At 42.2% G+C, this 19,369-nt stretch overlaps 1 protein-coding gene across 2 annotated transcripts in view; it reads right to left on the reverse strand.

The window, feature by feature from the left end:
• Nucleotides 1–1,195: 1,195 nt before the first annotated feature.
• Nucleotides 1,196–19,369, reverse strand: part of EGLN3 (egl-9 family hypoxia inducible factor 3) — a 43,259-nt gene continuing 25,085 nt past the window's right edge. For both annotated transcript variants that reach the window (XM_044436224.1, XM_044436225.1), the window contains exons 2-5: nucleotides 12,589–12,708; nucleotides 10,297–10,433; nucleotides 8,965–9,038; nucleotides 1,196–6,464 (exon numbers count right to left, since the gene is read on the reverse strand). In XM_044436224.1, the coding sequence (XP_044292159.1) occupies nucleotides 6,427–6,464; nucleotides 8,965–9,038; nucleotides 10,297–10,433; nucleotides 12,589–12,708 (369 nt within the window). In that variant the 3' untranslated portion in view covers nucleotides 1,196–6,426. The remainder of the gene's footprint in view (nucleotides 6,465–8,964; nucleotides 9,039–10,296; nucleotides 10,434–12,588; nucleotides 12,709–19,369) is intronic.

Raw genomic sequence — 19,369 nt, forward strand, 5'->3', positions numbered from 1 at the left:
CCCCATGACAATCCCTTCCAATCTCCACACATGCAGATTTCCATTTTCTTGGGGATTACAGAAACTTCAGCAGGATCCACAGAACTCTAGTTACATTTATGGTCAAAAGATGTATTTTTGATAACAGAAATAGGGGAAGCAGTGCCAGAAAAGTGAGAACAAATAATGGAGAGGTAAATCGCAACCAGAAGATGGAAAAGGTTTAATGGGACTCAAGGTCCATGGCAAGACTCCGTGAGACTATGGGCCACTTCCCGTAACATGACAGCCCTTTGTGGGTTGAATATATAAGCCCTAGCTGATGAATGCTGTGGCTTGTCATGTCCAAACCCAGGACATGGTGGTTACTTGAGGGTTAAAGAACCCTTGCATGAACATAAAACAGCTTGCTTATTCCTCAAATAGACTCTGCCATTCAGGTTCAGATAACACAAGCTGCACAGCAATGCCCAATGGGGCTTGCATTTTCGTAAGGCTGGATGGCATATGTGGTAGGACCCTGCGTTAACCCCCAGCCCCACCCCATGGGCTGTTGTGTCATCTGAACACAACTATTATAATACAGAATGTTGTGAGATCAAGAAAAGAGATGTGACACTTCATCCAAGCAAATGCAACTGACTGGAGAATGTCTGCCAGATGTGTGAAAATATATTGCTGAGCTGAGGTGAAGTAGCTAGACAAACACAGGGCAGAAGGGAGAAGCAACTTTTTACTCCCCAGCGCTTTTTGGAAGAAATAGCATCCTACTGCTTCCACTGTGGAAGGGAGAATTCATCACCCCACCCACAAGGCTGGCAGGCCTTGCTGACAGATCCAAGGATCGCATGGACGTGTCTTTTTCAGTCACCACAGCAATGATGTTGGAGGAACAATGCCAGCAACGCCTTCTGTGGCTGCACAAAGCACCTCCCTCTGCAAGCAGCCGGGGAGCTCCAAATCTCCCTATGGCCATCCCCATGAATGTCCAATTGCTTTCTCAATGAGGCAAGATGCTATTTTTACTGGCAACTTCTCTGGGTTGCTATCAGCCCAAGGTTCAAACACAATGGTCTGTTATAGATGATTATAAATGTCAGCTTTTTGTGCATCTAAAATGTCTAACACTCTAAATCCAGGTGTGCTCCTGACTTCACATAAGACACAACACAGAAGAGAATTATTGAGCCAGAACAGAATATGATGCGACCCAGTGTTTATTGACTCCTGCAATGCTTTATTTCATTCCATTTTTTTAAATAACATGAAAACAAAAGGTGGGTTAGATGGTAAAATGCCATAGTATGTTTCAGTATCCAGCCCACCTGCCAGCAACAATGACCAGCATGCAACCTGGCAAAAGCTATACCAAAGAATGTACTCCCAGAGAGATGGCTGGGGAGTAAGTTACAAAAGAAGTCAAAACAGGTATTTGCCAGCAAGCAGATGTACTTTCCAGGCTGGCAGTATTAGGACCAACAATAGTGAAAAGTAATACCAATAGTATTTAATCAACAAGGTTGGAAGAGAACACTAGTGTGAGATACACATACAAGGACAGAATTTCTGAATGCTCGTTCCCCAGAAATTTTTACTTTATGAGAAAAATAAAACATTGGAAGGAACTTGAGATTAAACATAGGCCATTTAGCAGTTTCAGGGATCCAAATGTGCATCCACCTTAAAATGAATATAAAGACATTTGGGGACTATTTTGGGCTATATGAGTTTCTTTGCATGATCACAGAACTCTAAAGCAGCCCACAGGTTCTCATGGATTCTTAATTATGGCAAGAGGCCACCCTCATTGGATTCACAAGACATGGCAAGCTGCTCAGGTGATATAAATTCCTCCAGCAAACCATCAGCATGAATGGCAAGGTAAACAAGCCACTGTGGAACCTGGTTGGCTGTTTTTGTTCAACATTTCTTCCACTGTACACTGCGCGTGCTTCGGACAATGATGTTGCAGAGTGCAGTTAATTTGAAAAAGAATCAGATTTGGAAAGACAATAATTGAACAACAGTCTATGAACTGCAATTCTATAAACTTCATGATATATACCATATGGTGTCTACTTTTTTGGACACAGAGGATTATGAATTGCACGCCCTTTCATGTTTAACTGCAATACTTTATCTTAGGGAAGCGACTCTGATGTGAAACTAAAGTGACTACTAATTATACCTTATTAATACTAAATATACTAAAACTATTTCAGTGTGCTGTCTCAACCTCTGCACCCATTCCAAGTTCAATCTCCAGCTGACAGTAAAAAGCACCCGTGGCCTTTCAAGTCTATAAACAAGCAGATCAAAAAATTTTCTGTTGATCCGATAATGTCATTTCTGTAAGAGGCTACCATTCAATCATTCTAAATGCATTACTCCCCATCCTCACTTTCTTGTAATAATTTGGAAGGTCTCAATCATGCATAAATACGCGTATAACTTAATAAAACATTCAAATACTTCACCGTGCCTAAAACCTGATGAGCACACCACCAGTTCAAGTCCCAAACAACTTATGGAGTCAAAAGAACTTTGTTCATGTATGACTAGCATCTATGACTGCACGGGCAGTAGTTTCATAGAAATAAAAACAGGCAACATCCCCTTAGACAAGGCGATATGACATATGGATGTAGTATACAAACAGATACAGCAAACCACTCCAGGAATGTGACACACTTCCCTGACAAGGAGCAGTTGCTAGGATGCAACCTGCTTCCACAACAATTCCATCTTTTTCCATTTTGATGTGTATCTAGATTAAGTCAGGAAGATTAAGACTGATTCACAGATGAGTTTCCTTATACAAATGCATGGGTAGTGATGCACACATCTGCCAGCATGTTATAAGGAAATAATGAATGCCTGGATTCTGTCACTTGTGGATCATACAACAGTTTGTTAATAGCCCTAGAGTTGTATCCTATGATCCAGTAGAGGTTCCCATAAACAGAGGGGCAGAGAAGATTTCCACAAACTCCACATCTCATGCCATGCTGGTAGTTCTTCCAAACACCTTGAGCAGAGCTTGAAGGCACAGGGACTGCAGAGGAAATAGCAGAAATGTCCTTTGCACCTCCCCTTCCCTTCCCAGAATTCTCTGCAAGATCAAAAAGCCTTCAATGAGCAGAAGGATGCCATTGGTTGTGATCTTCTATGTCTTCCCAACCCATTTTCACATAGAAATGTGCCCATGATCTTCACACATACTAAGCAAAAGCAGACTTGAGTGCTTTTTGACTCCAACCCATTCCCTGCAACACATTTGAACTTGGCAGTGCTTGAAACTAAAAAGGAAACCTTTTCATAATGTTCCCTGACTTTCTGCAATTCCACAAGGAAACCGAAATTGCACCAACCAGGCTGGGTGTTAATTAATTAATTAGCAGGAGCTGTGCCCCTGAACAACAAGCACTGGACTCTCTTTGCGAGAGTATTGTAAGCAAGGAACTTGGTCCAAAGACAGCTTGAGAAACCTGACAAAAAGCCATAGCCTTAAGTGCACCTATGCAAGCCATTTCTGATTAATTTTCAGAGGAGCTGCCACATTAGCCCATTGCAGGAAAAACAGTTGCATTTGTGGCATTTTAAGACCACCAAAATATCTAATATAGTCATGAACATTTATGCCAAAATCAACTGATTCATTAGCCTCTAAGATGCTGCCAGAGTCTTTGCTGTTTTCTTTCAATTAATTCTGCCTCATCTCTTGATTCATAAAGTCTCCCTCTGATGCCTATAGAATTTGGCTGGCACAGCCATAGGCAGAGTCTGCAGCCTTTCCTCACCTGCTACCCTCCAGAACTTTGCCTGACACCCAGGAGAGCTACCATCAGTACTAGCCAGTGCGGACACTAGTGGGCCGAATGGACCAGTGGTCCAACATGGTTTAAGGCAGTTTCTTGTGTTCCTCACTTCTAGAATCCCTGGCCATTCTTCATGATGGGGCTGTTAAGAACTGAAGTCCAAATAATCTGGATACACTAGATTGGGAAAGAATGAGGAAAAAATGTAATGCCACATTTTCTTTTCAACTGATGTAGTTATCTAGATGTCATCCACAAAAGGAGAGGAGAGAGTTTGATCTATCTGAGCCTCATTTGAGCTTATCACATCTTCTTGAAATGAAATAGGCTCTGTGTGCTGAAGTCACACCACCATCTTGCCAAAGTGGGTAAAACCATAGGACCATGCAAGCCTTCAGGGGAAAATCTGAGAGGAAATAGAAGCATTTCAAAGCATCATAAAAATTAGACTTCCAAGGAAGAAGAGAATAGAGTCTCTTCTTCTGAATGGAACAACTATTATTTCGCTACAGAATACATCAGTTTTACATGCCATGCTGCATGTGGCACAAAGATGCTGCACTGCATGGAACAGAGAGATCCTGAGCCTGGGCAAGTATCACTCTTGTTCACTGGCTCAGATTCTGGAGAAGCAGCTTGCTTAACCAGGAAAAAGGGGATATAAAAAGAGCCATCTCGTTTCTAGCTGTAAAAAGGGTAACATCAGGAAAGAAACTGGCTGAAGCAATGTTGGTCACCAAGAAAGGAAAACTGAAAATTGCCAAAGCCGAATAACTTACTGGAAAGATCAGAAACACAGAGGAAAGTATATACATGGAAGAACAAGGCAGAATCTCCAGTACAGTGTTCAGAACATTGCTAGAGATATCAATGGTGAGTGAATTTATCCCAGAGGTTGCTTTATATTATATATTTTAAGAAAACAAGAATACTTGTTTTTCAGCCACAAAGCCACATGATCCATGCTAAGTGCTGAGTGCCCAAGAACAGAAAACTCACTCAATAGAGCTGGCATTTTCCTGTACAAAAAGTGTAACCAGGATAAGAAAATGCATGCTCAGTCATCATGAATCTGTACAACTTGTGGCTCAAATGCAGGAAGGCAATGTTTACCTGAATATAACATCTGGGACCATTTTTTCAATCAAATTATATATGCACCAAAATAAAATTAAACAAACATTTGCAGTGGGCTACTGAATTGGCAATATAACTGTGCATCTTATTCCAAAATATTGTCAGAGTGTCTCTACCAGCAAGGTAATGCATTTTCATATTGCATGTTTACAAAACTGGTATATCACCTTCTGTAAAAAAAAGGTTTTGCTGGTATAACTCATCTTAGAACTGAACTGTAATGCTGCAATACTGAACACACTTTCTCACAGATTCACAAGCAGCGATTGGGCTTGAAAGTCATTTCTATAATCCTAGCCCCATTGATGCCAGATCAGAAAAATACATTCCTCCTTGGAAGTAGTACCCATTGAGATTAATGGGGTTTATTCTCATGTAAGGTACTGCCATGCAGGATTGCAGAGTTAATCAAAGATGCCAGGTGATTCAAGATGGCATCCCATGTTCTCTTGCTTGGCTGCAGGTATCCTCCTGCATTTCACCAGTCTGACAAATACACGCAGTGGATTATCAACGTTCCATTTCTCACATATGAAGTGTGGCTGGTGGAAGATCAGTTAAAACTAATAATAAAACTAAAGTTTGACTAGATGGATTCTTGGCATACGTGCATTTAGCTTGCCAGCATTTCTCCATAAAAATTTACATATTTGGGCAAGAGTTGGCAGGGGTGGTGACTTTATAAAAGGAAGTTTAAAAAAATGATGAAAATCATGCCGATCCATCACACTTCCAAGAGAAAACACATTTCACACAAAACAGTGGACAGCTGTACAACTGCCTCCACCTCTGTTCTGGGGCTCTAAAAGGCAAAGTGACGGAACCACTGCCGCTGCTTGGCTCAAACATGTGGATAAAATCCAAGCAATTTATGACAAGTGGGAGGCTGATCCTTTTTAGAAATTAATGATATAGGCTGGCGAAGCCAATAGTCTGTGCAGCACAGTGATGAGGCAGCCTGTCCAAAGGCCCCACGTTGCGCATAAGGAACTTGGCTCTTGACAAATCTGTAGTTCCGTTCTGCAGCTCTGATTGCTTTGTGTTGCCTGCTGCAGTCTACCACAGAGGATTCTTTATAAAGCTCCTTCCCATTGAACTAGAACGTGTAAATAAAGTGCAAATAAGACTCAGGTTTCCCCAGTTACATTTTCAAAGGCTTAGTATCTTTATTACCACTATATTGCCAACCTGGTCTTGACATTAGTGGAAGGCTTGGTGATCATCTTTGTTTCAGGAAACCCCGGTGGCATCCTTCAGGTAAAGGCAAGTAGAAAACGGGTGCTTTATGCCAAAAAGGTGTGATACGAAGCTGCCATGAGTACCATCACTGTAATATGCAAATACTAGACAGTGCCAAAAAATAGTGCATTTCTGCAAGGAAGAAGAGTGCCCAATAATTACTGGAAACAGACCGTGGTGTCTTTGGATCTTATTGCTTGCAAACATTTCCCAAATCATCGCAACAGAAGAATTACATTGGGTAAACCACTGCTCAGTGTTCATTGAGAACTGCTTCTGTTTTCCCCGCATCTACAAGGAAAAAATGGAGACATGGTTAAATGGTAGAAGAAATATTGAGAGAAAGTCCTACACCATGTTTACAAGCCCAGATGTCTGGTAGTAAGATTATTTAGTCATCACCAAAACTGTACTTAAATTTGTAAACACTAGTCTGTGTCATAAGCCCACCTTTTGCAACCAGTCTGTTTTCCCGCAAAGGAGACAGTCTTTTTTTTTTTAATGCCACATTCACAGGGGCATTAAGAATTTCAGGGGAAAAAACATTCTGGGTGAGAGCTCTAATGCTTACTTTAAGGGTTTGTGCATGTTCCTTCTTTTACTACTTTCCCCCCATGCTATCCCTGTAGCCTCTCTGACTGCTTGAGCTGTCTGAAAACTGAGGCATTATTAGTTTTGTTTTGTTGCTGTCAAAATTTCTTTTAATAGGATGAAGGAGGAAGAAAAGGAAGACACAGAGGGGCAGAAGAAAACAACGCAGAAGGAGGCTTCACTTAAGCTGCAGGCACTCAGTGGGCAGCAATACTAGAAAGCCCCAAGGGAGGAAGTCCTGCTTATGTCCTCAAAAATTCAAGCTGCCTGGGATGCTCAAGGACAGACAGGATAAAAGTGTGTAAACTGAAGAGGGCGCACACCACCACCACCGCCCTCAGTCACCTCCTTACTCTAAGCAAAGCATTTGTGCCCTGCACACTGAGACAAGGGGACACATGAAACTAGCGAACAAACAAATCTAAAATCAATTTCGATTGCATGCCAAACCCAGTTTCACAATTCTCCTTAAAATGTTTGGGCAAATAAATATGTTTTGTTTTTGGATTTTTTGTGCTGAAAAGAACGCAAAGCCAGCACTCTCCATGTCATTCATTCTGCAGAGAGCAGTCCAAAACACACAGACCCTCTCCTTTGTAAATGCACAACGCATTTCCCCACTGATGGCACTCAGAAGGGCCTCCTCTGAAGAGGTCAACACATGGCAGGATGGAATGAGAAGAGGTGCCCCAAGCCTTGCAGAGCTTTCAAGGAGATCCCCAGGATCTTGGACTGGGCGCCTAAGTGAACAAGAAGCCAATGCCTGTATAACATGGCTCCATCTGTGCCCACTGACCAGAAACACAATTTCTGAGCATACTGACAGTTCCAAAACATTTTCAAAGGCAGTGCCACACAGAATGCATTGTAGCAATCCATCTTAGAGGTCACCAGAGCATGAATCACTGTGGCCAAGTTATCCTCATCCACGAACTGCGTGCTGGTGAACCAGCAACATCTGGGAAAAGATGCTATAATTTGGTGGCTGGTTGGATCACAAGTGCACCACAAGCTGTGCGCCTTCAGCATTTGCACCCTTGGAGGAAGTGCAGCCCCTTCCAGAACAGGCTGAACATGAGCTTTCTAGACCTGGGCCCACCCCTCTCCAGTGCTTCATCTTGCCAGGATTCCAGTTCAGTTTATCAGCCCTTGTCCTTCTCACTGTTGGGTCCTGTCAATGGTTCAACAATTTCCCAACCTTACTTGATTGATATGACACTGAGAAAAAGAGTTGGGAGATATCAGTGCACTGGTACCTCACTATGATTCCTCACCCAGCAGCTTTATATAATTATTGAAAAGCAGAGGAGACAAGATGGAAGAGCTCAAATTCCATTTGGATCAGAGTCTCTTTCTTGGGAATTTTTGACATTAATAGGAACTGATTTCAATGATTCCCCTTCTGACCTCCCTGTCCTAAATCACAGAAACAGTGGCTGTTGGAAAACCACAACCCAAAATATACTGAGTAATATATACAGGTACTTCATGAGCTGTTAATCAGCACTGGGCATGCCAAGGTCTTGGCTCCAGCTCCATACAGCTGACAAATAGGGTACATTTTATTTGTTATGGTTATTGATTATGTTTTCATCCTGCTTTTCCTCCAGCATACACAGGCTTCCTTTTATCTTCATAACAATGCTATCAGATAGGTTAGACTAAGAAATGAACCCAGTCCAAGGTGAGCTTTGCAGCCAATCAGAGATTTGAATCCAGGGCTTGATAGTCTAAGTCCAATACTCTACATACGACATCATACACTTGAAAACTGAAGCTAAAACCTTGTCTTGTCTAATTTGGTTACTCATTCATACTATTTTAATTCCTTTCCAAATGGGAATTATTTAAGACAGCTGCAATCATGCATTGTAGGTAAGTTCCAGGGGAGAACTGAAGGCCCAAGCAGGAGGTTGCAAGCATGCCGTTATTTCTGAAGATGCAAAGGACTACAGAGGAGCTGCTGCATGGAAAATTCATATGGGATAAATGTGCCCCATTTGGAAAGTAATGTCCAAGTGCACATCCAACACATTGTATTTGCCTGGAGAAATCTGCCTGTAAAAGCATCCACTACATGGATTCCTGGATCAAGCCACAGGTGTGTTCCTATGCAATTCATGTTCTGGAGTTCTTAATATCACAATGTGGTAGGTGGTAGCTACACAGATTTGATGATAGCAGGAGTAAATGTTCATACCAACTAAATTCCTGAATTTCTTTTTGGCTTCTGCTCTTTCTTCAGCATCAAAATACCACACAGTCATGGCATATCTGTGAAGAAGAAGAAGAAATTGATTTATATCTCTGAATGGTACCCTACTGAGGGCAGAATGCCAGACTTCTCTCCCTCTCTTATTAAAAACAAGCAACAGCAGTTGATTTAATGCTACATTAGGAATATATTACTAAACAACCAAATTGGTCAGTAGGTGACAGTCTAGTTGTGCACATTGTAACTTTGTTCATCTGCATGCATGGCACAACTACAAACAGGCAGGCAGAGAGAGTCGGTTTTATGCCTTCATCTCCTTCCAGTTATAGGCACCTCCAGAGATTAAGAGAGCACATTTCAACTCACTTAAGTTTTTTCTAGGCTTTACATAGCAATATTCTGAAGCATGAAAACAATCCACTAAAGCCACTTGGTACAGTAATTCAAGCATACCTCCCAAGATGTTGCCTGAGATTCTGTTGCTTGTATATCAGTGTGTAAACATGGTACCAGAAAGAAGCTCAAAAGGGCCCTTGCTCAGTGGCAGACCACATGGTTCAAACCCCGGCACCTCCAGGCCCACCAGGAAAAACTCCTGCGTGAAACCTTGGAGAGGGTCAGCAGTGCTGGAGAAGAGAGCCCAATGGTCTGACTCCAGATGAAGTAGCTTCATATGTGAACAGAAATTTTTACACATCCCCAAACTGGAGTGACGGCAATCACAGGGGCTGCAGCAGAGGCCGTAGCACAGGTCTGTGGAAAGGGGGCTCTTGCAGTTCAGCACCACAGTTTTCTTTTTGAGTAACAAAGAGAAAATCTCTGGGTGCAGAGTTTGCTCTATTGATACATTTTTATGGGATTGCATTCAAAGAGTCCGTTAAGTCACAACTTGTTTGCATGTACCAGGGCTGGAAAACCCCCAGCATGAAATGCTTTCTTGAACAGGCCTGGACAACATGTCCAGCATCCAAAACCACAATGGAAACATATGTTAAGCCAGCAGGCCAACATTAATTTGCATACTACTTTACATGGAGTCATGCATATAATTTGCATATGAATACTGAATGCCAATCAACAGGTAGCCAATATTGTACAATTATTCTGCAATACCTTGATTTTGGTTTTATTTTAAACACTACACATGAATACTTGGAAGCCATTTCTCATAAATAAAACTATGTCATTGAAATGTGAGATTTAAAAAAAAAAGAGAAGCAGATCCTTCTCAGACCTGCTATCTGAGACCCCTAACTTGAGGCGCTGAGTTCATTATGTTCTACACATGCAAAAAAAGCCCTCCTACATTCACCTTACCTTGTTGCATAGGAAGGCTGTACTTCATGAGGGTTTCTTCGATCTGACCAGAAAAAAAGTAATCTGTCAAATATGGGTTCCACATCCGCTACATAGGACTTGCCCTCAGGGAATATTCGTAGAATCCCTCCATGTAGCTTAATGTGGTAGTGGAGAGAGAGAAGAGAACAGGTTAAGTTCACAGTGCATGTCTCAGAGTAGCTTATTTCCTTATTTATAGGAGTTGATCTACAGAACTCTTACAGTGGCTGGTGGCTGGAAGAGGCATTAAAGCTGCTGGCAGAATAATCCCCACAGCCAATGCCCTGCTTTTTTGCCTCAAGCAGAAAGGATATGGCGGGAGGACAGATGATTCTTCTTTCTTCCCACTAACAACAATGGGAAGGAATGACTCAAGCCAATCACATGGATGACAGAGTTGGGCCATTTCTGTGGGTCTACTGGGCTTTTGGTGTGACATATTCATGCCCCACTTTGCCCTGCTCTGTGGGTGTAACACAGGCAGCAGATTACACAGACTTGTAGAAATTCCAGGGGCACATGGGGAGGATGTCCAGCAGCATGTCATTCTGCCAGCACTTCTCTACCTCTACAGATACAACAGCACTGATGCCACTTCCTAGGGCCTTCTTAGCCAGCTTTCCTGTGGGCTTGGACTTCACCCTTAATACAGTGTGAACAGTATGGGAAAGGTACACAGAGAAGGCTGCTATAAGCACTGACCTTTTCTCGTTAATGAAGTTAGAAATGAGGATTGACTGTCAACTGGGTAAATAGACCACTGTTTCTTAAAGAACAACTATATTTCGGGGCATGGCAGATACTAAACAGATGAAAGGATTTGGCAGTATAAAGGCCTTTGTGTGATATATCAGAATGCCAGAATTCTGTTCTTTACAGAATGCCTATTTTATTGTCAATATTCTTCAACTTCATTAACCATCACAGTTGTTATGCTCATAACTTGTATGTTTCTTAAAATGAATAAACAATTAATACAAAAAAGAAACGATCCTTTTGCCAAGACCTCAGAACATGATGTTGCATGTTTTACAAATAAACCCTCCCTTAATGGACTACAATAAGTTGCATTTAATATGTTAGAACAAAGATTCCTTGTGGTTTTGTCTCCAGCACACAAAACTTGTCTAGTTTATTTATACAATATCTCTACTTGTTTATTGCTCTTTGCTATTGCTATTGGCACTTATACAAGTGCTCAGTTGTAAACCTCGGGGCACACCCACAAGGCAACTGCTTATGATTGTGGCTCTGGGCTTTACATCACAAGGAGTGAAGGAATTATTAATGGAAAAGGCAGATAGTTTCTCCTGAGGAGTCCCTGTACTGTTACCAGGAATCTAGCCAAGCAGATTTCAAAGCAAGCTGTAGTTCTACAACATCATAGTTAGCCATGAGGACAGAAGACCAATGGTACCTCTGCTCTTTCACACGTGAAAATTATGGCATTTGCAAATAAGTGATGGCCACTTACGAGCTTATGTCCAGGTTTGCTACAAACTACATATTCAACAGGGAATCACATCCAATCCTGGCTACCTAATAAGTGTGCCTGCATGAGACATGCATTTGTCATATTCCTGCTTTTTTAACTTTTCAGTAGAAATATTAATGTTAAAATATTTTAGGGAGCTGGCCCTATTGATTTGGAAGCTTGTAAGTCACAAGCAATTCTCCAAGAGGCAAAAAAGAAACTCTGCAGTTTTCTCACTTTTCACTTCAAAAGGAAAAGGAAAGCATGAATCTTCCCTTTCCTACTCTGAGAGACATTTGGAATCTTATCGTGCCATATAAAGAAGTACATGTTCAAGATTTTCTTGGCTTCCTCAGGGGCTGGGCGTTTGCATTCGTTGTAGTGGGCATTCTCCCAAATCTGGGGCTTTGAAAAGCAATGCTTTTTGACAAGCATCAACCCTCAGGGCACAAGACAAATATCTTTCTCTTCAGGTATATCACAACCACCTCCAATCCTGAAACAGGAATGATGTGAGCAAATACATTGTTTTTAGAAGGTTAAGGACATACAGCAAGAAGGCAGGGCTTAGCCAGGAACAAATGCAAGTTTGTTTGACCTTCTTCTACATAGTGCAAATGAAAAAATATTCCTCACAAGTGCAAATGTTCCTTTCCAAAGGTTGTTTCACAGGAGGGAGGGATAGTTGAAAAGGTGAGAAACCACAAACTATTCTGTCATTCCTTATTTAATCTGCTTCAGCAATCACAGTTCATTCATTTCTTTGTGGGACTCCATTAGTGTCATGACCTACATACCTTTGAGTCCCAGTTCTTGTTCAGGTAGTAAATGCAGGTGATACAGCGCCCATCACCGTTGGGGTTGTCCACATGACGCACATAGCCAGTTCCATTTCCAGGGTAGCAGGCTACCATTGCCTAGGTACAAAATACAGAAAGAAAAACAGTCAGATTTTCCAGAAATTCCACAGGTTTTTTTCTTTACTCTTTTGGTGTGACTCAAAATGCACTTCCAAGTTTTTCACACGGCCATCAAATGGCTCCTGTTAAGTGCTAACAAAATTATTCATACCCACCCCATTCTTCAAGGCAATCATGTTCCTGTGAAATCAATAGTATGAACTTAAGGAATTATGCTCCTGGTGAAGAATGTGAAACTAATTCTTATTTCAATTGGTTCACTAATAAATTTAAGCTGGATATCAGAAGATTCTGATGAAATTGAGGAACAGTCAATGAAGTGGCTGCAAAGGACTGAAATAAGTTTTTGTTTAAATTCAGCAAGGATTTATTTAGAAGCAGTAGCCCCATGTAAGCCCCTGTTGGAACCAATCAGAACGGGTGAGCACCGCCTGAGGGTGGGTGGAGTGTGATCTCTTCTAGTCATTCATTGCTATGACTTGAGGGGCCAAACTGAGCTTTACACAAACATGTGTGCAGTAAGCCAGCCACTGACTTTCCCTTCCACCAGGAAGTGGCATGAAGGTAATTTGGAGCAAAGAAGAGGCAAAGAAAGAATTAAGCATCTGCACTCCTATACTGATTTTCTGACTCATTTCATGTCATTCATTCATTCCATTTATCTTCCTACCAAGAAAAATGGCACAAGGAGACTTACAATTATAAATAAAACTTGATTACAATAACAGAACAAATGCATTAAAATACAATTAAAAAGATAACAGAAAAAAACCCACCCTATTGCTTTGCATGGTCAAACTGCCTCGATTACCCCAACATGCCTCTAAAGGTAAAAATAGGAATACTCATTTTTTTAAACACACATTTCTCTCTAAAGTGTTACTTAGTCTTAAGTTATTGGAGTGATCTTCTATCAAAGGGCACATTCTACCAAGACAGCCTTCCTCAGTTTGGTGCCTTCCAGATGTCTTTTGATGCACAACTTCCTGGTGACCATGCTGGCCGGCTGGGGATTTTACAGCAGAGTTCAACACATCTGGAGAGTACTGGTTGAGGAAGGCTGCACCGCAGCTGTGCAAAGCTCACTTTTTACTTGGGCTAATGCGGGAAAAATTCCAGGATCAGCACACGGACTGTTTACTAACAGAGTACACAACTGAAAGTCTAACCTAGCATGAATAGCCATAATTTTCCTGTAGAAAACAGACTGTGAGTGCAATGCTGGAAAATTCAGATTTATCTCTGTTTTCATTCTCTGCCTCAGAGCTTGTCAACTGTGCCTTGTTTGAAGAAATATCCCATATCTTTTAGACAGACAGTTAGGGTCTGTCTATTATTTCAGGTACCATAATTCCTGATACTTTAATCTATTTTTTTATGAAATGCTGATGGAACCCCTTCCATTTCCTTTCCTCAGAATGTTTTATACCTAACACCCTCAAGGAAGTTAAACTCCCCTGTCTTTGGTTGGAGCTCTTCTACTGAATTATACAAATCTCTCACACTGCGCTTCCATGAAATTCTAGGGGTCTGCTGCCAAAAAAAAGTGCCACAAATGAGCCAAGTATTTTCTCAGAACAGTATTTCATGTTCTGCTTTCAGACTTACTGATATCCTCATTTCATTCAGTTTATCAGCAAAACAGAAGTGAATTCCCACCACCACCCTAAGAACCACAAGACTTCCTCCCGGCAAGTACGCACTGGGCATCTTTTTACAACTGAAAAGATATTGGAGGCCTAAGGCCACTGGTTCCTGGTGATCGTAATCACAGCCACCAATTCCTGGAGCTCAAGGACCTTGAGGAAGCAGGTGTTAGTAGTCATAGGGCATGCTCCGGCCTTTCTTCTCTTTGTGGGGGAACACACACTGTTGCCTGAGGCAGGCACTGTTGCAACTGTATGCTGCTCAGCAGTCTCTGGAAGAAGCTGTAGAAAGAGGAATGGTAGCCCAGTCGTAGGAACCTCAGAAGGTCCCAGATTCAGTGCATGGCATCTCCCATTCAAAGGTATCTGCCTGATACCCTGAAGAATTCTGCTAGCCAAGGCACAACATTCGGAACTACGTAGAAAAATCATGAACTGGGATAAGATGGCTTCTGATGCTCCGTTTCCTTCCCAGTGTAGACCAACGTCAACATCAAGTTGGGGAAGGCTGGTCTAAACATACAACCTGGCCTTAAAGTCCACATCTATGTCACAGATGCCCTCTGCAGCAGACAGTTCAGTCTGGTAGGCAGTCATTTTTGGTAATGGATTAAAACAAGCAAAGCTTTAGCATCTAAATCACTAATTGAGCATAGGGAACAGGCATAGAGAAAGTGTGGTTGTACTGCAACACCCATCATGCCTTACCACAGACTATTCTACCTAGAGTTGATGGGAGATGCAATCCAACAACATTCAAAAGGCAACACTTCTGCCTGCGCTTAAAATATGGTTGCCAAGACTAATAGTAGGCACAGATAATTTATACATGAATTGCAGGATACCTCGGGACAATATGGGGCAGCATGCAGCTTGCTGACTACAAAGGAAACAGTCCTGGTGTGTTCATTCAGTTACTCCTCATACAGCCTAGGCCACGGAGAGAGTGTTAGACCCACATTCAAAAGCCTCTTGCTTTAGAATTCTGGAAAGGATACAGCAGATGAACCATCCCTTCCTTCCCACCTCCAAATTAAAAATCAGTATCAGCTGAATTAGCCAAGTCTCCTATCTAACTCTGCTCAGGATGATTGCAATGCAAATAACAGAGAACAAAGCCAAAACTGAAACTGGCAATTGATATATATATAAAATGAGAGAAAGATACACTGACATGTATCTCACACACTAACATGTATATGCAAACACAGAGAAAACTTTGCAAGGAGGAATCAGTTAAGACTGCCATTTTTTGTTGTCAGAGTCACAAACTCTCAGAAGTTAATACTTGAAGGTAGGATTGCAAATCTGGTTCTGCTTCACCATTTAATTCGTTTGAAATTCCCCAATTACCACATATTTCTGCATATGTTCCTAGTCAAACAACTGTTTCACATTATAAACATTGACCCTGCTGATGACCTATTGAAGGAAGAAAGAGGACCTCAATTCAGTACCCCTTGAAGAGGTGAATGCTGCATTTACAGCAGACCCCACTTTTCATCCGTACAGCAATTTATATATCAAGATCTGGATCTGCCAAATCCATAATGTGTGCAAATCCTTGGATACTGGATGCAAGGTTTTTAACCTTGCTCCTCATCCCTAGGTTAGAATGTGGAGCTTCGAAAGCACGATCATATGCACATGTGTATTCATGTTAAAAAGGGACAGTGAGCTCCGGCAGCAGAATGAGGGCAGACCAGCAGTGCTGAAAGATGATATACTTTCCTCAACCACTGGCACTGTTTGGATGAGGGATGGAACAATGAAGGGAAATCACTGTGGCCCTTCTAGAGCCTGTGGAAACATTCTCCAGTTTTACCAGAGTTTGGGCTGGAATAACTCCAGCGCAGATGAAGCTGGGGGCTTCTAGCTGTTAGCACCTCTTCTTGGTTAATTTGATGAAAAGGGGAAATGAAAGTGGACTACTAGAATGAGCTGAATGTAGTGAAGCCAAGATCAGTCTACAAGAGCTGGAAAAAAGTGAGGTAACTGAACTGATGGGATTCCACCCTACAAACATGCATAAAGTCTAATGAAGAGCCAACTCCACAACATAAAAGGCTCACTTTGCATTTTGATAGCTGTAATTACTGATGCACAGAACCAATCTTAATATAACCTCATCTCCTGTTTTATCTTTATGTGTTACTGGAGTTGTAATTCTAATTGTTGTATTCTTGTGAAGTGCCTTTTTGATGAAGGATAGATGGCACAGAAATATTTTAAAGAAATAAATGAGGAAAGCAGTCCAAATCGCTTCCTCATTTTAAAAAAGTGAAGTGCGTCTGAAATAGCCTGGGCCTTCCAGGTGTGCAACTTGTCGTCCTCACATGTTTTGGCCTATGAGTGCCAGTTCTCTATCACGTCAATGGTAAATAGGGATTTCACCCAAGTTTGCCTTGCAGAAGAACTCCAGGAGCCTCTTAAAGCAAAAAAGAAAACTCAAAACACCCTCCCCACAATTCTCCAAACTCTTCTCTGGCTCAAATAAAAATCTAGGCTTGAAAGGATAGCCCCAAAGCATCACTCCCACCAACTCCTTGTACTTTACGTTAGGGTAACTGGAGGGGGGAGCAAAACTGCATAATCTGAGCCCTTTGGGTTGGCCTGAATAACAAGAAAATTCCTCACTGACTTCTTTGGAAGAAAGCAAGCTCATTTGCAGGGCAAAGCATCAGAGAACTGGTGTCGTTGCTCATCCGTAGTGGTAACTCTAGCAAAACTCAGCAAAATGCCTCATTCTGAAAGTTGCCCAGGGACACTAGTACGTATCAGCTGTGTACACTTGCCTTGTGACAGATTAGCACAGTCATAGCAAAGCTGTGGACGGATTTGGAAACAGACACTGGCCTCCCTTTTGAGTCTGCCTTCTTCCATTCCCAAGGGGCTGCTTGCAGTGGGAACATGTCATGAACTCTGCTTGATGGAGCAATGTGAGCACACCCCAACCAGCTAGCACAGTCTTCCCCCAGTATGGTGTTCCCAGATGTTTTGGGAAACAGTTCCCACAATTTCCAACCTACTGGCCATGCTGGCTGGATTGATGGGAGTTATCATCCAAAACAGTCGGAGAGAACCATGCTGAGGAAGGCTGAGCTGGCGTGTTGGCCCTTGCTTGATCTCAACACCAGCATGATTTGTGGCATGGCATCTCACCAATGTGGGAGTCCCCATGCCTTTTCCCATTCACATGCTTAACCTCTCTGGTTAAAAGGATCTCAGCTAGGAGGACTGGCCCTAAGACTTTGGAGAGCTGCTTGCAGCTGAATAAACATACTGGGCTGACAGGGCAGTTGTCTGATTCGGAAGGTGATCACATCATCCATTCACATATGCTTAACAGCACACCCAGTCGCACAAACAGAAGGCACTACACCTACAAGACCTACAACATCCACCCCACCCAACCAGGTGTCTCCAGGAAATACAAGAGGTGCTGAAAAAGCACATTGAAAACTGAGGAACAATCAACACTGATCAAGTCTAATGCACACAGATGTAGAGGTTCAATGGATTCCTAGTAAAAATTTCATCTTGCACCCACCATGCCCCCCCAAGCACACACAACTGGCTGAATGATAGGGAAGGAGCAGTGTTCACTGAATAGCACAACTGAGGCCAGTAGTTAAACCCCACTGCATACCAATGGAAAGAATAGCCCCATACTTAATTTGTCCTGGGAAATCAGTGGTACTTGCATCCACTTAGCTTTGGCTAGACTTCATCCCAAGGCTGCAAGTTTATTTTTGTTATAATACACACAGGTAAAGAAATATATAAATAATGTCAGCAGCCCCACTGTAAAACTGTTCTTCCAAACTGGCTGCATCTGCTCCCTTTGCATTTTCAGCACAAAGCAAATACTCAAGTCTACAAAAATAAAACTTGGGTTGAGAGGAACTCACTAGCAACAGAATCATAATTTTGCTTGCCATGAAAACTGCAGTCTGTTCTAATTATCAAAACAATTCATCTTTCTTTTGTAAGAAGGGTGTTGTCTTGCTCTTTTCGCCCCATGTACTTTGGTATATATAGTGATGATTTATGTGCAAGCATCCTGCTGCTCATATATTCTTGACTGCAGTTTCCCCACATTCCTGATTGTTAAGCTTTCCTTAAAAAAATAAATGTTAAATTGCATGCAACGGATGTTCCTTTCTATGTCCACAGAAGTGCACATAATTTCAGAACCTATCTGCTGCTTGCTGAGAGTAGTCATGCCATTGCAACCTCGAATGTAAAGAGGCTGTTGAAAATTAATTTATGTTCTGTTGGGGTAGCAGGAGTTAGCCACCAATTAGCAGAAGTAAACAGTCTTGGTTTATCACTGTACGTACACACAAACACACACACACATCAATGGGAGCTCTTTCGGTTTAGGGAGACTTCCTCGGAATTGCTGTGTGATCTGGCCCTTTGCCAGCGAGATGATGGCTTAATGACAGTGCTACGTGCAGAGCGTGAGGCTGTCAGCAATCACACACAAACTTCACTCCAGAGTACACTTCACAGAGAAACTTCACATGGGGAAAGAGAAAGCACATACAAAACATCAGCACTTTATTTCTGATTCTTGCTGAAAGCTGCCTTTTTCCCTTCCCTCCTCCCCTGGCCAAGCACGCACGTACAAAAACCTCCAGCTCCTTTGTGCCTCCTATGTGCTTTCCAAGCTGAATTCAAAAGGAGGGCCGGTGGGGGCGGAGGGAGTCGAAAAAGGGAGATTCCAAGAGCCGTTTTGCCAATTTCTCATTTCGATGCTATTTTAAGCATTCTGAGGATTGTTGTTGCTTTTATTTCTCCTGGAGGGAATCGTGTGTTTTTAGCAGCTGCTTGACAAACTCAAGAGGGAAAACTTTTGCCTGTCTCGGCAAGAAGAAAAAGCCGCTCCTGTTGAATGGCTTGTCTGCCGCGCAGCTGCCAGAGGAACTTGTAAGAAAAGCAGGTGCAACTATTTGCCAAGCGTGCTCCCCCTGCCCCCACCCGCGATGGCAAAGCAGCTGGGGTGG

This window comes from Varanus komodoensis, unplaced genomic scaffold (assembly GCF_004798865.1).
Source record: "Varanus komodoensis strain SLA01 unplaced genomic scaffold, ASM479886v1 scaffold3, whole genome shotgun sequence".
Taxonomy (NCBI): Eukaryota; Metazoa; Chordata; class Lepidosauria; order Squamata; family Varanidae; genus Varanus; species Varanus komodoensis.